The 23,022-nt window shown below is 39.5% G+C and overlaps 1 protein-coding gene and 1 long non-coding RNA gene across 3 annotated transcripts in view; one reads left to right on the top strand and one right to left on the bottom strand.

Annotated features, from left to right (window-relative positions):
• The window catches only part of jmjd1cb (jumonji domain containing 1Cb), a 172,049-nt gene extending 156,467 nt beyond the window's left edge, over window positions 1-15,582 (top strand). For both annotated transcript variants that reach the window (XM_049464844.1, XM_049464843.1), the window contains 13 exons: window positions 657-746; window positions 1,258-1,385; window positions 2,241-2,454; window positions 3,224-3,435; window positions 4,233-4,508; window positions 5,927-6,095; window positions 6,200-6,290; window positions 6,903-7,033; window positions 7,448-7,570; window positions 10,647-10,786; window positions 12,538-12,714; window positions 13,592-13,723; window positions 14,888-15,582. In XM_049464844.1, the coding sequence (XP_049320801.1) occupies window positions 657-746; window positions 1,258-1,385; window positions 2,241-2,454; window positions 3,224-3,435; window positions 4,233-4,508; window positions 5,927-6,095; window positions 6,200-6,290; window positions 6,903-7,033; window positions 7,448-7,570; window positions 10,647-10,786; window positions 12,538-12,714; window positions 13,592-13,723; window positions 14,888-14,983 (1,979 nt within the window). In that variant the 3' untranslated portion in view covers window positions 14,984-15,582. The remainder of the gene's footprint in view (window positions 1-656; window positions 747-1,257; window positions 1,386-2,240; window positions 2,455-3,223; window positions 3,436-4,232; window positions 4,509-5,926; window positions 6,096-6,199; window positions 6,291-6,902; window positions 7,034-7,447; window positions 7,571-10,646; window positions 10,787-12,537; window positions 12,715-13,591; window positions 13,724-14,887) is intronic.
• LOC111192379 (uncharacterized) lies at window positions 13,723-22,530 on the bottom strand. The gene is made up of 3 exons (XR_002649884.2): window positions 22,420-22,530; window positions 20,574-20,679; window positions 13,723-13,823 (listed from the first exon to the last, which is right to left on the bottom strand). It is a non-coding gene; the product is annotated as an uncharacterized LOC111192379 (long non-coding RNA).
• Between the last annotated feature and the right edge of the window lie 492 nt (window positions 22,531-23,022).

Below are 23,022 nucleotides of genomic sequence, written 5' to 3'. Positions count from 1 at the left end.
TTACGTGTTCAGCAGATCATTGTAGTCCATGGGCTAAGAATGCTGGGAAATGGAATCTCTAGGAGAACAATTATCCTGAATGGGAAGACTGACAGTGATATTAATTTAGACATGAGACTGTGGATCGAGGAATGTTCTGAAATTCTAAAATTAAATGTCCCATCCTTCTGACATTCTCTATCAGACCTTACTCAAACTGAACTATTCTAGCCTAAAAACTTCAGCTATCCTTTTGCACGTACTCCCTGTTTCTCTTTTTCCATCTTCTCATCCTTCATTTTTGCTCCCATCACGTCAGCTCTCAGACTTCTGCCTCACTCACCGCCTCCATAGTGTGTGGAGTGGAGTCGACTCCATCAGAGGACCCCCACTGAGCTGTGTCATTAAATCCTGCCGCTCTTTCTGCTGAGTCATGCTTATGTTCTGATGTTCTGCCCCCCCCTCCATTCTGAATGGCTCATATTTACTTTGAGCTATAAACACTGAGGCTCCTCCACTCCACCGCAGAACAGGGAGAGCGTCTGAGTCTGTGCTGTTGCGTTTAACCAATGCCCATATCTTTCTTTTTCCCTTTTCTTTTCTTCCTTCCTTCCTCTTTTGAAGAAAGCTGTGACTGATTCCCCCATGTGAGTAATGTTCCTTTTATTGTTCCACAGACAAAGAGCTGTACGCCTGGCTGAAGTGCGTCAAGGGACAGCCGCACGATCACAAGCACTTGATGCCAACGCAGATAATTCCAGGAACCGGTACGGAGTCACTGTTTTTACACATTTTCATTCTTAAAAGTGGAGGGGAAAAAAAAAATCAGGTTTCCCAAATTTGATGGGAATTCTTAAGATAAGCTTCCTCACACAGTGAGCCTCGGCAGTTTCCTACTACTGGCAAGCCTAACACACACTCTCACCCACATGCCCAAACAACCACACCAGTCTCACCCACTCCTCCCTCTCTTCCAAAGTCAAACAGCATAAAAAAGCAGACCCTGTGAGTCTGGAACAAAGGGCTGCTTTGTGGGCCTCTCGGTGTGCTTGACACTGTGTCAAAACTGCACTGTATTTAGTTCACACTTGATGTGTAGGTACATGCTGAGTTCAGCAGTACAGATAGAGTTCTGTCCATCTTTTCTTTTGTACACTTTTTATGCAGTTTGACTGGGGTTCATGTGGTTGTAGTTAGCTGCTTAGAGCAGGGAATTTTTTTTTTTTTTTGTATTATTATTATTATTCTGTATTTATTATTTTTTGTGCTTTTTTGCAGTATTGATGGACCTGGTCAACAGCATGCACATGCTCAGGGAGAAGTATGGCATCAAAGCGCACTGTGCTTGTGTCAGCAGCAAGAACATCCTCCACAATAAGCTCCCGTCCACAAACGGCATCTCGCAGGTCAGTATGTATATACAGTACATTGACTCACTTACTATACTATACTATAGTGTGAAAACCGTAGTGTGTTTCTGCTTGAATACAGCAAAAACAAGGTGCAAAAAATGCATTTATTGTTATTTGATGTATAAATAGTTTGTTTGTAAAATGCATGTATGTGGTTTTACAAGCCAAGCTTATTTTCAGCCCTGTTTTTTACATCTGAATGAAATGCATGTCTTTCTTCTCTTGTGTAAAGAAATAAGGGCACTGCTTTGATAGGCTGGTTTATAACACCATTACAGGCCACAATCATTTAGTATAGCCTTGCCTAACTTAGCATAGCTTAGCATTCAATCAAATAATAATAAATAATTATTTCTTCTATTAACTCTTTCTGAATAGTGTCACTGTGTCCACGCCTTAGCGGCCTGCTTCGGTTGGGCTAGCATTAGCTTTTAGCCTCTCCAGAGGCTTCTGTTTGCTGGAAACCATATCAATCCTTACTTTAGCTAGCCTAGCATTAACATTTAGTTGTTTTAGCCATGCTTCTCCTGAAGAAAACTAGTGCTGTATATGTTTTGGGGACATAAAAACACTGAATAAAGATGTTACATACCAGTTTTAGGCTTTTTACACCCTGTTTTTACTTTAGGTTGGTTTTGCTTTTGAAAAGAGCACACAACAGGTTTATAAACTGTCATTATTCCACTATGTCAAATGAAATACATGTTTTTCATTCAAGGCTTCCTTTACAGTTCTTAAAATTCGTTAGGTTTTTAGCATTACAATATCCATTGCTGTCCACAAGCCACTCTAATAGTCGATAGTCTCCACTGTGACCCTTCATGTGCTTTCTTCATGCTTTATTCTCAGGTGCTCCAGAACGTGCTGAACCACAGCAACAAGCTATCTCTCTGTAAGCCTGAGAGTGGGCAGCACAACCTGCCTCAGAAGGTGGAGGCTAATGGAGGCAGCAGCCCTGCCAGTGACACAAGTACAGACAGCAAGCTCACACCACCCGAATCTCAGTCTCCGCTACATTTCCTGGCCGACCTGGCCGAGCAGAAGTCCCGTGAGGAGAAGAAAGGTAAGCTGAGAGGGTGAGAGTGGGGGGAGGGAAGGTTTAGGAGGTGGGAGAGGCAAATACACTTATTTCTCTGCCAAACTATTTTCAGGGTGGTTCCTACAAATAACTACTGTCACTGCTCAATATTATCATAGTCTATTTTAATGCATGCATGTGTGTGCAGAGCTAAACTGACCCAGTTTGAGGAATGGCAGCTGTGTGTACACTTGTCAGGCTGCCAGCATTCCACAAGACTTGCATTTAGTGGTATACATTACTGCCGCTCTCAGCCTACCGACTGCCACAGTCCAAAGAGCTTACTTAACCACATGTTTATCCAGCCCTTCAGCTGCTTTTACATGCTGCCCTGATAGACCTTGCTGGAATACGTCTCCGGATTCAGCTAACAGAATTTTTCGATTTAGGGGCTTCAGCTTTGCCCTGTCCTGCTGAAACAGCTCATTTACAGATTACAGCGTAACAGGGTTGTTCAATTGTCAAATTATTATTAAATCCAGCGTCTTTACAAAAAATAATGCCATGATAACAGCATGAGCTGTATATTTGTTTTCTCTTTTCTTGCCCTGACTCACTCTGGTAGTTTACAATCCCTTCATGAGCTCAGTGCAGTGTGTAGGGATTAATCCTCCCTCTCCTGCACTATTATTATACTGCCGACACAGACTAGTGTCTTGTTTTAGTAGTTATAATTACACTGTGTTTATTTATGGTAAGCGCAGCAGTGTGATTTGAGCATGTTGTTTATCGTGTGTGTGTGTGTGTGTTGCAGAGAATAAGGAGTCGTGTGTGGGAAAGGTGAAGGAGGAGAAGGAGTCTGAGGCTCTGGAGGCACTGCACTGTAAAGCTTCCTCTCTGGTAGCCAACAGCACCGAGCAGGGCTCCACACTCAGAGACCTGCTCACCACCACGGCTGGAAAACTGCGCCTGGGCTCCACCGATGCAGGCATTGCCTTCGCTCCGGTTTACTCCACAGCTTCACAGGTCAGAGGACAAACACAAACATGCATGCACCCACACAGAAAGTTCAGACAAAACTCTAAGACATTAATCAATAAATTCAGACAATCGCCACATACCGTATTTTTCCCACTGTAGGTATCATTGGTCTGTAGCCTGCTCCTAACCCCTGCTAGCACTGCTAAACTAATATATACTATACTAATATATTAAATATAAATGTAAAATTATAACATCTCCCCCAGTATTTCCAGCATTTCTCTATGGCCAGTTCTCAAGCGCTAGCAAAGTCATGCCCATCACACATGCCTCAAAGTTAACAAGAGGGAAACCTAGCACCGCTGCATCTTTTCAAACAGCTGTATCGTTGTAGACGATCTGCTACTACAGCTACAGGGGGTGATGAGGAGATTGAGGAGTAGATAGCTGTGGCATGTCGTATCTCTGGACAGTAGTAACATTAGTTTTAAAACTAGATTTATGATTTGTTCGTACTTAAAATGCCAGTCTTCTCATTTTCAGCTGTAGCTTCTTCATTGTGCTGACATGGTAAATGTGAAACTACCCAGGCTATAGAAATATATATATATATATATAGTTGTGTATTACTCCTAGTCAGCCAAACCTGCATTCAGACCTTCACAGAGGTATTCCTGAGGCCATTACTCATGTTGTTTGGTGTTTGGGAGAACCTGAAACCTTAGTGCTGACACAGCGATGACTCTCAGGAAGAAAACAGTCGTTAGAAGCACTTACCTCATCCTCACATAGCTGTGGAGTGTTAGATTTCTTATCCTGGCCCCCTGTCGTCCCTCCTGCAGACGGGAAAGAGCGGCCGCACCATGCCGAACATCCTGGATGACATCATCGCCTCGGTGGTGGAGAACAAGATCCCGGCGAGCCGCAGCTCCAAGCTGAACCTGAAGTGTGACCCGCCAGAAGAGGCCCGGGTCGAGCGGAAAAAGCCAGTCGAGGAAACGCCCAAACACCCCGACATCCCCCACTGCTGGCTTTATGAGCGCAGGCTGCTCTGGCTCAAAGACCATCGCAACAGCAACAACTGGAAACTCTTTAGAGAGTGCTGGAGCAAGGGCCAGGTCAGTCACACTGACATGCACTCACCCTCATACTAGCATAGTAGTATTAAAATTAAAGAAACACGAAGCATAACATAGCCTGGTCAAAATACCTGTAACTGGGATGGCTGTGGCATCTTTTTGTTTGTTTGTTTTTATAAAGATGGTGTGATGTTTGTTTCCAAATTTAGCTGCTGTTATAATTTGATCTGGCTGTAACACAAGCCTAAAACATGATGCATCCACCCCCATGCTTAGAAGCTGGAGAGGTGTCAACTTATCTTTTACGTACTTTACTATTCAGAGTAACACATTTTAACCAGGGGTGTCTAAGTGTATAAGGATTTTGTAGGGGGGAAATGCAACAATTACACATGCAGATTAGTATTGTCTTTCTGCTGATTGGTCGGACCTGTCCTGGGGAGGATTAAGAAAGGTTAAACTGCAGTTTAATCTGGAGCATCAGAAAAAGCTGTTTAGCCCACTATTTAAGCCACATTAGCCTCAGAGCTCTAGTACTAAAATTAATCTGAGCTGACATTTGGGGAAAATTGTATAAATATAAATCAAGTTTTGTCCGAACCATTGCATTAAAATGTAATCTTCATGTGGTGTATGCTGTAATAGCTAGCTAGCTGTGTGCTGGAAGTTCTTGTAAGTACAAATAAGCCATGTGTGCAGCTTTTAGCTCTAAAGTTTCATAAGAAACAATGGGTGGCAGAGAAATGAGGAAGCCTAGTGCACTTAGAGTGGTATAGTGTATACTCTTTGTTTTACCTTTGTCCTCTTTCTTTCTGTTGTGTCTGTCCCTCCTTCTTTCCTCTTCCCTTCCTCTTCCTTTCCTCCCCCTCAAAGCTTCTCCTGCTCCATGAGTCAAAATGACATTTATCGAGCTCTGCTCTCTGCACCAGGACTTTATAGCTCCACAGGAAGTGTACAGACCTAATAAAATGGAGCAGTGCTGACTGCACACCACGCTACACTCTTTCGAGGGATAGTCGGCTGCGTGTGCTGTTATCTATAAGTGCTGAGCAGGCACTCTGCATGTTTATGTTGTTCAGGAAGCATGTTTGTGTCAGAGTGAGCCAATCAGTCTCTGAATGCAGATGTGCTGTGGGAATATAAAGAACTATATCAATACTCTGCTAAAGTTTACCTGTACAATGGAAATAAAAACACAATAGTTGGTAAAAATGACCTAATCTACAGATTGCCTGATAATAATAATGCATATTTTAAATGCTCCAGCTTTCACCAGCACTTTCCCTACTTGTTGAAGTATTGCCTTATCATGCTGCAAGCATACTGTAGTAGTTAAGACATTTTTCCCTCATCTGCTTTGACCAGACTTCATATTTTCCCCCTCTCATACAGTCTGAGAGTTGCTGTGATTCTGGTTGTCATTAAAGTCTCATTTCCTCTCCATGGTGTTTTTCCAGCCCGTGCTCGTCTCAGGGGTACACAAGAAGCTCAACGCTAGCCTGTGGAAGGCTGAATCTTTCAACCAGGAGTTTGCTGACCACCAGGGGGACCTGTTAAACTGCAAGGATGGTGTGGCTTCTAACTCTGGCATCAAAGAGTTTTGGGACGGCTTTGAAGACCTTACAAGTGAGTGCCCTGAAAGTGCATCTATCTAACACGTGTATTACCATCATGTTCTCATTCATTCATCTTTAATCTCTTTATGTTGCTTTGTGCCTTTTTCTCTACAGAACGGCCAAAATCCAAAGATGGAGAGGCCATTGTGTACAGGTTAAAAGACTGGCCCTCAGGTGAAGAGTTCATGGCTCTGATGCCCTCTAGGTATGCTGTCCATTGCTTTTCTTTAGTAAAGATTTTGGCTTTTTATTGTTGCCATAAGTCTTTATTTTTTCACTAATCACCTAATCATTTATATAATTCCAGCTGCAAAAAGATGGGGCTCTGTGTAAAATGGACATTAATGTAAATACATACAGAATGCAATGATTTACAGATATCATACCTGCAGACTTACTACATATAGTTCTGTAAAAAAATGAACACTTCAGTTTATCTGATCTGTTTGAGTAAACAAACATTGTTGTTTTATTCTATAAACTGTGGTCAACATTTCTCCCGATATCCAAATAAAAAGAGCTTTTTTGCAGAAAATGTAAAAAAAATGCTGCAATCGGAGCAATTTGCAACTAACTCTCATCACTGGGTGTAAGAAGATCATTTTAGAGAGGCAGAACAAATTTTAGAAATTGTTCCTAAAAATACATTTTCAGAGGATCTGTAGAAGTCCATAAACACAAGGGACAACTAGGTCTTCATAGTCTTGTTTTTCTATATGAACCAAAGTTCTATTGGGTGCTGTGTACTCACTTACAGTTCTATGTAAAAGTAAGGACAGACATGATGGGTCTTAACGATGTGTGTTTGTGTGTGCAGGTACGATGATCTGATGAAGAATCTTCCTCTACCTGAGTATTCAGACCCAGAGGGAAATCTGAACCTGGCCTCCCACCTCCCCCCATTCTTTGTTCGGCCAGATTTGGGTCCGCGCCTGTGCTGCGCTTACGGTAAAACATCATGCTTGTCTTGATTCTTCTCTCTCTTCAAAGTTATCATGCCTAAATCTTAACATTATAGAGACAATAGCAGTACATATGTTGTTAAATGATGTATTGAGGTATGAAGCCGTTACATCTTTCTCAGTTTCATCTTGTATTGAAACAGCTTTATGCCTCATAGTTCTAAGATACTTATTTTTGAAGTTAAGTTGGACATATTGTAGTGTATTGCAGTGGGTCATATTAACTGCAGCGTTTATGTACTGTGATTTTTAGCTACACTTAGGCCTAAATCACTGAGATTTTTCTCTCGAATGTCTGCGATAGTGACCCCTAACAGGACCTCTTTAGTTTCCGTGACTAAAAGGGCAATGCAAAAGTGATCTCTAAAGCTGTAAGTGTGTGTATGTTGGTGTGTTGAAGGTGTGGCAGCGTCTCAGGAGCAGGACTTTGGCACTGCTAACCTGCACATGGAGGTGTCGGACATCGTCAGTGTTCTGGTTTACGTTGGAGTGGCCAAAGGAAACGGCGTCCTTTCAAAAACAGGTACGTTTCTCTATGTCCTTTAGCTTCAGCACACACCAGCCTGCTGGAAAACTGGGTCAGCCCTCATTTTCATGTAGAAAGCCAGTCAGAGAGGGAGAGAGAGCCTCTCGCTACTGCTTCCCCTCCCCCCCCCCCCCCCCTTTTGGTGCCAAGGCGTCCAAAGGCTTCAGTTTTTCTCTTGTTTTGAGCTGTGCCAAACGGCTCAGAAAAACATGCATGTGCACAGATTTGTTTTTATGAACTGTCAGAATGTGGGACGTATGTTTATAAATATGTATGGGGGTTTTTATATACATGGCACACACATACCCAGCCATACAGGTACTGTAAATAAAACAGGACTTGTTAGACTAGGCAGCATTATTCTATTGTTCCATGGTCCTCTTCTGGGGCTTGGTCTTCACAGACTCTGACACAGTCAGGAGAACCTTATGTTGATAAGTCTTGGATGTCTGGACCATTGTTGCTTGTTTATGGTTTGTTTCCCATCCCAATAGCACTTTCAGTAGGTATCAGTTGCTGCTCTAATCTAGTTGGAGGTTATAATAATTTGGACTTGTTGCTCAGGTCTTTATGCATTCCTATTGTTTTAGCATCCACCTCATTGCCAACTACTAATATACAGCTCTGGAGAAAAATTAGATCACCTACAAATAATGATTTTTTTTTCCCCAGAGCTGTATATCCCAGACCTGCACCATTCATGAAAGATTATTAACATTATTTGTGAATAGTCATAATGTTTTTGCTTGCATGAGTGAGTATAGTGAATGTATTTTATATGGATAGAATGTGTGCCTAACCTTTACCCTAGTTACCAAAAAGTGCATATTTGTTCACTCTGATCAGTTTTACTGATGCTTATATTGTAGAATATGCTTTTCTGTCATTTCTTCTTTCTTTCTTTTTCTTACAATGGGCATTTTTCTTACAAATGAACAGAAAAAACACCCCCTCACACACACTCTTCAGACATTAAAGCATTGTGAAAACAATGGAGTGTGGTTGAGGAAAGGCTGCAGAAAAGCATCTGGAAGGAGTTGCCAGAGTCTTTCCCAGCTCACGTGGCTCAGCCTGTCGCTGTTTTAGAGAACAGACAGACTGAGAAATTCTCTCCACACACAGACACGCATACACACACACACAGCACAGCAGTATCTGAACTGCAGCCCAGTCACACATTCCACCCCTCCACCTCCAGTGCTGAGTCCAAGCAATAGACTGACCTTGAGCAGTGTTGTGCTCCTTACGGGGAGGGAAGCAGCCTTAATGCCCGCAGCTGTCGCCTTCAGCATGAATGGCGCTGAAAGTTCCCCTCAGAAAACAGAAGGATTAGTGCACACTCTGCTCTTCAGTGCCAAACACCCCCATCTCCCCCTCTCCCCTCTCATGTTGGTGGTGCTGCAGCCTGGCACCAAGCCTCACTGCCCTGACTGCTGTACAGGAAACTTCACTCGGCTGGATCTCCTGCTCACTCACGCTCTCTCTCTTTACCTTATCCATTGCTTTCCTTTCTCTCTTCTTTTTCTCTTTCATCCTCTGTTACATTTTTATTCAGCAGTGCTGTTTTGTTTAATGCCATTAATATCACACAGATACATAGGAAAAATCAGACATGGGTGGCTATTAAAGATGGACATTTGTAAAATAGACAGACACGAGTGTCTTAAATATAGACATAAGAAAAATAGGTACAAAGTGTCTATTAAATAGACATTAGGATATACTTGTAGACATATGGAAAATGTATATACAGTATATTGCCAAAAAGTATTTGCTAATCCATCCAAATCATTGTAGTGTTTCCAATACCTTCAATGGCTATACATGTAGTATAAAACAAAGCACCTACGCATGCAGACGGCTTCTACAAACATTAGTGAAAGAAAGGATCACTCTCAGGAGCTCAGTGAATTCCAGTGTGCTACTGTAATGGGATGCTACCTGTGCAACATGTCCATTTGTGAAATTTCTTCACTACTAAGAATTCCACAGCCAACTGTCAGTGACAACCCTGGAAGCACAAGGCAGATGAGCGGATACTTCTGGCTATATAGTTAATATAGTGTAGGGTGTCTATTAAAAATAGATATTGGAAAAAAAAAATAGATATATGGTGTCTAAAAAAAAAAAAAGATAAAAATAGACAATAGATGTCGTAGAAAAGGTATAAGGTGTGTCCCAAATGAATACTTATTTGGCAAAAGGGGGCAAAGTTATATATGTTATATAAGTATATTCAAATCCACAATGCAAACGTAGAACTGGTTGGTTCTGACTGTGGTTAGGACGGACACTTAACCTACAATACAGACAGTACGAAACAGAAAGGGAGAAGCTACTTGCCTCTGGAAACAAGCTTAATCACTTTCTGTTAGTTGGTTAATATTGGTGTACTAACCTAGTATCTATTAATATTAGTGTATAGCACCAATACATAAACATGCTAAAGGTTGAGCAAGGTCTGATAGGTGAACAGGACATTACATTTCTAAAGTCAAATAGGCCATTCTGCACAACCTTCACAGAACTGTGTCTACCAGAAGTACATCAAAATAGGCATTACCACCCACGGTAAACAGTGCAGTGGGTGTTAATGATAATGGCTGGCAGTTTCTGGCTAGAACTGGCCCTTTACATTTATATTCCCTTTGAAAAGTAGTATAATCTATAGTAGTAACAGCTATTTTTTTATTAAATGTAAGTGCAGATGCTCAGATTTTATAGAATACGCTGCATGGAAGTGTTGGGATGTTTCACATTCCTACAGAAAGTGCAGGTCTGCCAGACTGCACTGCTGTTTCTCCCCCTCCCTGCTTTCTCTGCTCTATTTATAGCAGAGTGTCTGCTGGGCTTAGTGTGGAGGGAGTGTATTAGGAAAAAGGCAGACGCCCACACTCTCTCTCCCTTCCTCACTCTCCTCATCAGCATTCATTTTTAAACTTTGCTCTCTCTTCAAAGGAGAACTGTCAGGCTCGCTGTCTTTGTTGTAAATTAAGCTGACTGTGTGATATCGCGTGCGTGCGTGTGTGTGCGAGAGAGATAATGTATTCATGTGTTTGTGCTCTGTGTTTAGGAGTGCTGAAGAGGCTGGAGGAGGAAGACCTGGATGACAACATGAAGAAGAGATTAAAGGACTCAAGTGAAACTCCTGGAGCTTTATGGCACGTCTACGTGAGCAAAGACGTGGAGAAAGTCAAAGAGTTTCTGCACAAGGTTAGTTACTCACTTCATCACCCTCCTTCATCCTACCCCACTGCTGAACACACTCCATTTCTACCTCCTTCTTTATTCTGTCTCCTTTAGTTTTAGCCTCCCTTTCATGCCTTCTCTTTTTGCTTATCTCTTCTACACTTTTTCTCTCCCTTTCAACTCCTACTACTCTTGTTCTCTCCTATTTCTCTCTCTCCTGTCCTACTCTTTCTATCCTCTCCATTTCTTTCTTTACCCCTTTTCTCGCTCTGCATCCTTCCTGCTCCCTCTGTCATGCTTCTTATACAGTGGCTTACAAAAGTACTTGAACTTCTTCACATTTTATCCTTACACCGTACAACCACAAACTATTTTATTTAGGTTTTAATTTGTAGACCCACATAAAGTAGCATGTAATTGTGAAGTGTAACGAAAATGATACAGGGTTTTTACATTATTAAATCATATACAAATCTGAAAAGTGTGGTGTGCAAAAGTATTCAACCTCTGAACCCCCAAATAAAATCCAGTACCATCAACTTCCTTTAGAAATCACTGAATTACTGAATCACTGAATGCAGCTCTGTGTAATTTAGTCTCAGTATAATACAGCTGTTCTGTGAATGACTCAGTGGTTTGTTAGAGAACAGTAATGAGCAAACTGCATCATAAAAACCAAGTGACTCACCAGACTGGTCAGAGGTATAGATGTGGAGAAATTGCTGTTTACAGACACTCTCCATCCAACCTGGCTGAGCTTTAGTTATTTTATAAAAGAAGTACGGAGGAAAATCTCAGTCTGCACAAAGCTGGTACTGACGTACCCTAAAAGACTGCAGCTGTAATTGCGGTGAAAGGTGGCTCTACTAAGTATTGATGTGAGGGGGATGAATACTTATGCATGTCACATTTTTCAGATTTTTATTTGATAGAAATTTTTAAAACGATGTATCATTTTCTTTCCACTTCACAATTGTGTGATACTTTGTGTTGGTCTATAATTTAAGATCTTGGTAAAATACATAAAGTTTGTAGATGTAAGGTGACAAAATGTGGAAGTTTAAGGGAACGATTAATAATTTTGCGAGTCACTGTACCTCCTTCCTTCCCTCTCTGACTTTCTCTCCCTGATGCTCTACCTCTCCCTCCTCTTGTTCTCTCACTCTGTATCCCTTCTGCTCTCTTGCCTCTTCTTTATTTCTGTCTTGCTACTTATACTGCTCTTCTCGCCCTTACTTTATCTCCCCATCTCCCTCCTCTACCTCTCTTTCCCCTCTTTCTCTCGCTCTATATCTCTTCTGCTCTCCTCTCTTCTTTCTTTCACTCCCTCCTTCCCTCTGTTACTCCCTCTTTACTTAGTCCTTTTCTGTCTCCTCTCTTTATTCTCTCCTTTACTTCTGCCTCCTTACTTCTCTGTGTGTGTGTGTGGTGGATGTCCTTATAAAACAGTGTATTTCTCCTGAGGGGGTTTTATAGGGTACATTTAATTACCTTCCCTCTCTTGAACTGAGTGTTCTGCTCTGTGAGGCTCTTGGATGGATGCTGTGATGCAGAAGAACGGCTGAATTAACAGAACGGCTCTCAGAGCTGTCCTCAGCCTGACCTTGCATTTACACACACCAATTACACAGCAGATGGAAGCTTAAACGCCCTTACAGCCCACACACATCTGATATGAATAAAGGGGACTTATCAGACTTTGTTAAATGTGTATCATACTACTATGCACTTGGACAAGACTCTGGACCTGCACTTACCTAGTTACTGTCTTGCAGATTGCTAAGGAGCAGGGTGTGGACATCCCACCAGAGCATGATCCAATCAGGGAGCCGGGCTGGTACCTGAGCCGAAAGCTGCGTCGGCGGCTGCTGGAGGAGCACGGTGTTCAGGGCTGGACCATCGTTCAGTTTCTGGGAGACTCTGTCCTCATCCCCGCTGGAGCCCTGCACCAGGTCAGAATCACCACAACTTCAACTTCCTCACAGAACACTCTTACATTCTTCTGGTCATGTATAGTGTAAATAACAGCAAAAAGTAAAGAATACAAATGAATTGAATCTAAATTAAACACTTTAGAAGTTCAAAATGATCCCCACTCTAATGTATGGGAATAGAGCTGCAAAATTAGCATCATGTCACAATAACACATTAATGTAAGACTGTTCATATACTTACAGCTGTCATTTACATTTACAAATGCATTTACATGTTCTTTATAATCCAATTACAGCACAACATTGTCAGTAACCCGATTAAAGTGTTAACATGAACATTATCAGATCATGTAAAACTCCAACTATACGAGTCAGACAATAATCAGATTTTTTATTTGCAACTAGCCAATAAATCTGCCCTAAAATTTATTAAAAATAAAGATGTGAAGTAAACACCATGTAAATCCAAAACTTAATGGTGCAGATTTTTTAACCCCTTCAGACCTGACTTATGGTCCAGTCTGTAATGAACACAAAAATAAGACACTAGTATCCTAATACAAAATCTATATAAAAATAAATCCAATTAACTATTTTTTTTATTACTTGATCTTGAATTACTTGGATTACGTTCAACCTTGTGTCACTCTCCAAAAAATGTATGGGTCTGATTGTAAGTATTTACTGTAAAATAATACATTTAAGAGAGTGTATAGGGACAAGTCTTTTCAAAGCAACCTGCTTAACTCTGTTCTAAACTAGCTAAAATGTCATGCGTCATATTGGTTTAGGTGCATTAATTAAGAATTCAGTGGCACTACAGAGTGCAGTGAATATGGGAGGTGTGGTGTTGTAGAACAGTGTCAGACTCACCCGCTGTTTGTGTTCTCTACAGGTGCAGAATCTGCACAGCTGTGTGCAGGTCATCAATGACTTTGTGTCTCCGGAGCACGTGGTGCACTCCTTCCACTTAACCCAGGAGCTCCGCTCCTCCAAAGAAGAAATCAACTATGAAGATAAGCTACAGGTAAGAGGCTCCTCACATCCCTCCTTCAGCTGAAGAGGAGCTGAGGGGCTTCCTGAACTCCTTCATATCATCAGCATGCACTCCTGTCCCTGTAGAGGATCTACAATAAAATGCAAAACAGTGTTATTAATGTGTTTGATTGATTGATAAGGGGTTGGTGATTATTACAGACTGCAACATCTTGCCGTGTAGGTTAACACAGACTCATGGACAAACAGCTGTCCATTGCTGTATAAATTAATCTACACAAAATTACAGTGTCCAGAAGTTCGAACCTGATTAAGATCTATTCACACAGACTTATTGCTGTGAAGGGGTGAATGTTTGTCTAATCACTTCTTCCAGGAGTGGCATAAAGTTATCCAAAAGCAGTGTGTAGGATGCATGAAAACTTTGATAAAAAAAAAATCAAGTATATTTCACCAAATATTGATTACTGAACTCTTAAAACTTCATGAATATTAACTTGTTTTCTTTGCATTAGTTGAGGTCTCAAAGTTCTGCATCTTTTTTGTTATTTCAGCCAAGTCTCATTTCCTGCAAATAAATGCTCTAAATGACTATTTTATTAAGAATTTGGGAGAAATGTTGTTTGTAGTTTCTTGAATAAAACAATGGTCATTTTACTCAAACATTACAAATAGTAAAATCAGAGAAACTGATTCAGATACTGAAGTGCTCTCTTATTTGTTTCTAAAGCTGTCTCTCTTATTTTAAAGTGATTTTTATATATAAAGCAGTGCAAGGGGAAACAACCCATTTTTTTTAATCTGTTTTTCTTTTTTGAAGTTTATGTACTGGGTTTTCTAATGCAGTAAAACAGCACAGTGGTTTATGTAAGCTGTTGTGGTGAGTAGTTTCCACCTGTAACAGCTGAGCTTGTGTAAGTCATTAGAGTGTCAGTAGTCCAGACGCAGTACACACTGCTAATAGCTGTTTTTCAGCGGCGGGAGGCTCTGCGCTAAGTGCATGACGTCCATTAACGAGCTGCTGTGTCATTTAGTATTTTCACCCCTATTTCCTTTTAGCAGTCTGTTCAGCCTATTTCAGGAACATGAGTCACAGTCTGGCCGTCATCCATAATGTCACAGACACTCTCTCTCTCACACACATTCTCCGTCATCTTCCCTTCTCACTCTCACTCTCTCTCTCCCTTTCTCTCAGGTCAAGAACATCTTTTACCACTGTGTAAAGGATGCTGTGGGAACATTAAAGCGGTGCAGTGCAGAGGGGCCGGGGGACGAAGGCTCCAACTCATGACCTTGGACCCCTCGTTGCCGTTGGAACGCCTTCATCACTTAACCCCAAATATGCACACTAATCTCCACATCACAAACCTCCAGTGCCAAGCAGACTTTCAGAGCAGACGCCTGAGAGAAAGACAGGAAATGCTATTTATGTTACTGACACCACAGCAGTATCGCCCCCACGCATCAGGATTACTGTGATTTTACAGAGGAATAACAACAGATCATCTGCAAGCTACAGCACTGCTGTTCACACTCTAGTATTTGTTTGTCTTTGTCAGTTTGTTTCCTTCGTTTTTGTCGTTTCCTTCTTTTTTTGCTTTCATACTGTATATTGTTTCAGTGAAATGATGTATTTATTTTTTAGGAGTTCTACGCTATGTTCTAGATCAAATGTAAATGTGACTTGTACAGTTTGCTAATCGTACAGGATCCTAACGCAGCTCACTACATTTGAGACGGTTACTGTGAGAGAGGATCCGAACACCAGCTATTGCCTGTACTTTGGGAATCGTTGCTGAAATTGCAGTCCTCATGCCATATCTTTAAAAAGAAAAAAAAAAGTTTTAACTGCCAAACTATTGTAAACATTGTAAAGTTATATTATGTAAAGCCTAAATGAATAACACACTTCAGCATTTTATTAAGAAGTATTCACTGTAAAATGGAGACATTTACAAAAAAGTTGTAATTTATTTAAGAAAAATGTTCTTGTTTCTTTTTTCTCTTTTTTTTGTTAAGATTTACTATGGTGAAGTTTTGAAGTTGATAATGATAAAAAAAATGAAAGACTTACTATGCTGTGTAAATATATACATATATACATTCACTGATGTATTTTTTTAAAAACATGGCTTGCTTCAATTTCAAAATTTTAAAAGTGCAAGTGTTACATGCTTTGTACATTGAAGTTCAAAGGGTTTTACATTTTCCATTAAAATGGATTTATCAAATGACTGGCTGGTGCCCTTTATACTGTGGAATAACAGCAATAATAATAATAATAATAATAATAATAATAATAATAATAATAATAATAATAGGCACAAGCTATTTGCACCCAGGTCTAAGTAACAGTGTGTACTATTAGTAAAAAAAAAGTCTATGGAAGTCAGTGTAAAAAGTGTTTGTTCCAAGTTTAGTCTGGTTTTTGTCCATTCATCCTGGTATTTTTACATAATTTTAAGAAAAAATATGTAAAAATGAGAGACAAAAAAAATATATACAAGGTTGTCTGACAATATTGGCAATTTACATTCTTTTTCACAATTTAGCAACTAGAATCTCTTATTTAAATCACACCTAATTACTAGATTTGTTTAAATACAAAGGCCATTTTAAAATCTATAATTTATACTAATATTTACGGATATAATTAATCATTATTATAAAGTTCACTAAGGCTGTGGACACTGGAGAACTGCCCTGACAAAGTACATGTTTGGTTTCTACTGGGCCACAACAGCAGAATAAAAAATTAAACAGTAGAATAAAACAAAATTGTGAATATTAGCACTGGGGAAACTAACAACTGGAATTAGACACTAAAGATACAGGCGTTTAGTGGAGTAACAAGATTTACATTTGGCAGTTTTGTTATTAAAACATATTGGGATGTGTGCAGATACATATTACTGACATTACCAGACAGCAGAGGCCTGCAGAGTTTTCACTTTTTAACCTATTATCTTTGGCTTCAATTTGACCCCATTTAATGTTTAAAGCCTGTAAAAAAAAGGGTTGACGTTAGGTTTGTGATTCATATTTACCGTCTTCTCCTAATTTGATAAAGACAATAAGTAAAACATAAGATGTTTTAAATATATATCAACTTCAATGTCTGTTTTATTAGGCTGTTTTATTGGCGTAAAACATAAGAAATATAAAAATTACACACATATTTGTGTGGTAATAATGTCAAGTTTACTATTACATTCAGTTTTATCGTTCTCTAAACTTACCTTCAGTTTAGGCCCTGACTTAACAACACAATACTTATAAGACTTATATAATAGTAATAAACCACTGCTAATTTGTCAAATAAACATAAAAAATGGTAACGTTAAGTGAACTTTGCTAACATGTTTAATTATCTGGAATTATAATCATTTTTGGAGGTTTAAATTGCTGGGATCATATTGAGCCAGAGAATATAGGGTGTAAATTGGAGGATAGCAGGAGGGTTAAAAAAAGCTGCACTGTTTAGGCTTATATACAATCATTATGTTAAACTAATGACTGTTGATCTGAAGTTTATAAAACTAAAGGAAACAATTAAGCATCAGATGACTAGTGCCCCTAGAAAATGTATGTTCTGCTGAAAACAGTTGCCGTTTTTGGTTCATTTTTATTCAATTTCTGTTTAACCTAGCATATATTTTGATTCAAAAGTTTTTAATCAAACATTGTGATTGTTGGTGTTTTTAAGAAGAGTTGGCTACATTGAAGCAATCATGAGAACATGGACCAGCATCTTAAGGTGTTTACACACTGCACGCGGTAGGTGCGGCGCGGTGCGCTGACCCCTATATGATTCAATTGTTTCTAAAGCGATAGAGCGGTGCGTCGCTTGGTTTTAACTTTGACCTCGCGGCAAGCGTTACCGCGGCAGAAAACGCATGACATGAACTCACGCGACCAGAGAGAAACTGTAGTCCAAACAACTATAAACACGCGCGAGAGACTGATATTAGTAATTAGTCAACATCCTCAGCTGTACATTACTTCCCTACACTCATATAGAGAGAATAAGAGGAAGATCAGAATCAGAGCTTTATTCTGAGACTGAGAGACAGATACAGAACTACAGAGGCTGTAGAGACTCAAAACTACAAAACACCGGTCGCGGACGTAACGAGTTTTAGAAAACTCCGCCTATTATCAGCAGGAGACGCTCGGCGTCAGCAGCAGCACAACGCAACAACAACTGACCAGCGTCCAGCAGAGCGGCAACACGTGCGGAATACAACGCGGTACCTACACAGGAATCCATGCCCACTGAAGCTAGTGTTAATAAGCAAATAAAAGATCTACCCAGGAGCAGCTGTAGCCTCCAGTGTGTTTAATAAAGTGCTCAGCAATGTGGGTGAGGTACAATGAACTGCTAACCTCAAAACCCCCATACATAAGATAATCGGATCCCAAGCAGAACCTGGATGTAGTGTCACAATACCAAAATTAAGAAGTTGGATACAATACCTTCCTAAATATCTTAATACAAACGCAGAAATTATACCACTGCAAAAATTAAACCTCAGAAATTAATAAAATAATAGAAGATCAAACATAAAACTAAAATTATCATCTTGAATATATATTCCCCAATAACACCATGTTATCTCTTTTATATCTTATTTAGAATTTCGGCATTGTAAATATTAATTTCCTAGAAATTCCACCAGCTAAAATCGCTACTACTAAATAATAAAAAAATGTACTAAATACATTTACCATCTGCAATTATGGATTTTATTAACACATCTTTTCCAAAAACCTTTACATAAAATGTACAAATTAATACCAAAACCAGACCCAAAAATTACAACACTGCCAATTAAACAATGGAAAGAAGACCCATCCATTATCCCTGTGCTGATTTGAGTATATAGATACATGAGGAAGACAGAACTTCCTCATGATCACAAGCACTAATCTACAGCTTATACAATATAAAGTCTTTCACAGAACTCACTACACCAGACAAAAGATGTGAAGAAACGTGATTCACCAATTCTGAAATCTGCCGACACTGCACCCAGAACACCACAGATAATTACATCCACACCATGTGGCACTGCACACCCATACAACACTTCACACTGACAAGAAATGATCAGCATATTAACTGAATAACCTCAATATCACCATCAGTCTACCCCCAGAATTATGTATTAGATATTTGTTGGGAATTTCAGCATGTATTTATTACTCAGGTAATCATGGATGTTGTGTGTGTTAACAGTGAGTGTATATTGATTTTAAGAGCTAACAGTTATCAGTGTATGGTGTGTTTATCTCAGACTTGATGACAGATTGGATTATTACAGGTAGTGAGGAGCTTAGGTACAGAGGGAGCGAGAAAGAGAGAAAGAAGTTCTTTGTATGTCTCTCTCTCTCTCTCTGTTTAACAGTCCACGCTGGCAGGCTGGGCCCCGCTCTGAGCTCCTGCACCGCTGCAGAGGAGTGTGTACCGGCCGGTCTTGCTAATGGGCCCTGAACATCAAAGGCTTAAGCTCCTGGTGCACATGTGACTGACTGTGCTTGATCTGCCTCTCGTGCTCTGAGAGAAACAGAGAAAAGCAGGAGCAGCCGAGTGATGAGCTAAAGGTCCCTGGGAACGTCTAACTCCAGCTTTAATTAGCCTGCCTCGCTCGTGACTGCTGCTGCTGCTGAACACACCACCACTACACAGTACTGAAGAATAACACAGCCTTTAATATCACACACAGGCCCAGCCCCACAGGGACATTTAGCAGAGCAGTGCCAAGCACCACCCATCCAAACATCACCCCCACTAATCACTACTGATGTAATTCCATTATTATTTAAAATACAGCAGCTATAGGAACTATTTCTTAAACCATCTGAGAAAATAGAATACTTAAACGTTACATTCTTTACTCAAAACATGTTAGTAGCTCACTCTGAGGAGCCAAATCATTCTGTGGAGCCTAAATAATACTTTGTAATAGGGCTGAGAGGTTCATATAATTACTGTTTTAATGTGATTTTCATATTTTACATTTTCGTTACTGAAATACTAGAATGTTATGTTTGGGCTGTGTTTAATACAAAAGCTGCATGAAAGGTTGAAGGTTGCTGCTTACTATTTGTAAAAATAAAGTTAAATATTAATTAAATGTAAAGGAAAGAGTAGTATTCACAGTTCACTAATTTAATTTCTAATATACAGTACAGGCCAAAAGTTTGGACACACCTTCTCATTCAATGTGTTTTCTTTATTTTCATGACTATTTATATTGTAGATTCTCACTGAAGGCATCAAAACTATGAATGAACACATGTGGAGTTTTATGTACTTAACAAAAAACGACCTGGCCTGGTCCTCACCGGACCCGAACCCCATTCGAGTGAAGGCAAAGGGGCAACAAGTGCTAAAACACCTCTGGGAACTACTTCAAGACTGTTGGAAAACTATTTCAGGTGACTCTACCTCTTAAAGCTCATTGAGAGAATGCCAAGAGTGTGCAAAGCAGTTATCAGAGTAAAGGGTGGCTATTTTGAAGAAACTAGAATATAATTATTATTTTTTTAATAATTTCACCTTTTTTGGTAAGTACAACTCCACATGTGATGATTCATAGTTTTGATGCCTTCAGTGAAAATCTACAATATAAATAGTCATGAAAATAAAGAAAACGCATTGAAAAAGAGAAGGTTTGTCCAAACCTTTTGCCTGTACTGTACACAGCTTTGAAAAAAAAATAAGAGACCACTTCAAATGAGGAGTGAAACTGATTACTTAAAACCTATTTAAAAACCTGTTACAACAGTCTGATAGAGCATCACTAATAATGAGGAATGATAATGTGTGCCTCAAATGCAGTACATTTATAAAAAAAAAAAACGTGTCACACACTTACTATTAGACTTCTTGTCCTTTTTTCAGCAATGTTTGAGCTGCTTGTTCACTTCTGCATCTCCATTCTCTGGCTGTTCTTGGTCCAGGTTAGTGACTACAAGCAGCACCTTCAAAATTAAATCAGATAAATTCAGTGAGCAGCTCATTCACGTTTACTTATTGTGAGAAAAATGACTTAAAATTTTAATTGGCAACAACAATTTCAGAACTTACATTTTAACATTTTGTTCTAGAAATCGTATCAGAATATATAAAACATTTAATTAAAATGTGTGAATTGCTAACCTGGTTGGAACAGACAAGTAAAGGTGCTTACACCATACCTGTTAAGTTTTGGATTTAAAAATAAAGGAAATTTTTCCGCCGCCCGCTTAAAGCCATCCCACTAGCCCAACAGAGGTTCCGTATCCCTTTCATTTTAAGACAGGTTTACAAAAAATCTAAAATAACCACATGTGAACCACTTACAGACTACAATTAGATTATTAGAATCTGATAGGTCTACCTTTGTGGACACTGAAATGTCGTGGACATTGCTACATATGTTAATTTTTTAATACAATCAATTTAAAAACCTTAACTTTTTTTGGCAGGAATGGACTCTTTTATGATATATTTATTTATTTAATGGATTTAAAATTGAAAGGGTGCACAAACTAAATGACTGTTGGTGACCTAAAAATAGTATTATGAGCTTTTACCAAAAACACATGGACCAGATATATTCCATCAGTAAATATTAGTCCTTAGGGGCCTACCAAATTAAAAATCTTTTATTAATGCTTCTTTCTTTTAATCAGTCCACTCCTGATCAGCTCAGTTAATTTCAGTCCTCTCCACATTTTCTCTTTCTTCAGCTCAACCATCTCTTCTACCCCTTCTAAAATACATATTACACCACAATACTTCAGATTTAAACAAATTCTAACAAACCCTAAAACTAGCCCTGAACTATTATAATAAATTAATTTTACAACATTCACAACACAGATCTAAAACTTAAGCAGTGTTTCTTTTGCAACATTCTTTCTTATACTTCTCACTAACTTGCTTAAACATTGTCACACTATTGACTAAATTGCTGTATAGTTGCTCAAAAATACAATTGCATTAAAAAAAATGCAGAAAAAAAAACATTTGTATTTGTGTGAATCCCTCTATTTACTCAGGACATGTGGTCTTACTGTGATCTTACTGTGAACTACACATGAACAGAAGTAAAGCAGTATTTATCAACCCTTAATAAACTTAATAAAGTAAAGTTAAATAAATAAATAAATTTTAATATAATACGTGAAATTTACGGGAAAACACTAACACGGGCGGGAAAACGCACCGCGTTCCGCTCTGCTCCGCGGCTCTACCGCTAGAGAAACAATTGAATACTATGGGGGACCGCGTGCAGTGTGTTCATTTACATAGTGTATTTTTTTTTCTCCCATAAAACCATAATTCATGCAATAGAGGGTTAAAGTAACCGGTTTGTTTTGGCAATGTATTTAGTTATATGCTATGGTATTATTTACACAATAAAACAGTATATGTGTGCGGGTTTAAAATATGTAATTAAAGTGTTTGAACTGTTAAACAGATTGGAACTAGAAGCTAGTTTCACCTCCAGCAATGACCCAAAACACCAGAACCTTCTTGAGGGTGCTGTGAGGGAGCTACGGCTATCCGGGGGCACACCTCCCAGGCACCGCCTATGAACCCACCCCTCGCTCCACCTATGAATTTACCCGTGTTGTCTCAGTTTAGCCGTTTAGTTAATCTCCTGCTGGTCGTGCTGCGGTATTTTTTAAAGCGCCTGTTAAGTCACTGAATATTCTTACTGAAAAAGGTCTTACCCCAGTTCCTCTGTTATTTATTGTGCCACTTCTGGAGGCAGTGTGTCTCAGCGCTGTTACCGGAGACCCGCCGCCCTGCTGTTAGCGTTCTCCGCTCTTAGCACACCTGACCCAAACAATCACATCATTAACACACCGTTCTTTCATCTGGCTGTTTTTTTCCGAGGCTCCCCCTGCAGGCCGGGGGTATAAATGCTCACCGTCGCGCTGCGGTTCCTACTCTTCACTGGCGGCTCTAGGGGCGGGGCCACAGGGGCATTTGCTGGTAATGATATCAAACCCAAACTGACTGCATTTAGTACATGCAGGTAATGCCACTATTTAAAATTAATAATAAAAAGAAAAACTCAACATGTGGTTTGTTTTTGTTGCATTTTTTAGGAATAAGCATATGTCAGCATATTATAGGTAAATATTAATACATTTAGCATGTTATGGCATTAAGGCTGCGTTCGCATTACCAGGCTGAAGTGACTCAAATCTGTTTGTTTTGCTCAATGTGGCTCAGATATGATTTTTTTCATAGTTTCATAGTGTGAACGTGCCAAATCAATTTTTTTTTAATCAGATTTGAGTAACTTGCAAATGCAAATCCGATCCATG

This window comes from Astyanax mexicanus, chromosome 15 (genome assembly GCF_023375975.1).
Source record: "Astyanax mexicanus isolate ESR-SI-001 chromosome 15, AstMex3_surface, whole genome shotgun sequence".
Taxonomy (NCBI): Eukaryota; Metazoa; Chordata; class Actinopteri; order Characiformes; family Acestrorhamphidae; genus Astyanax; species Astyanax mexicanus.
The sequence above is the reverse complement of the archived record's forward strand: the minus strand, read 5'-3'. Positions and strand labels throughout refer to the sequence as shown.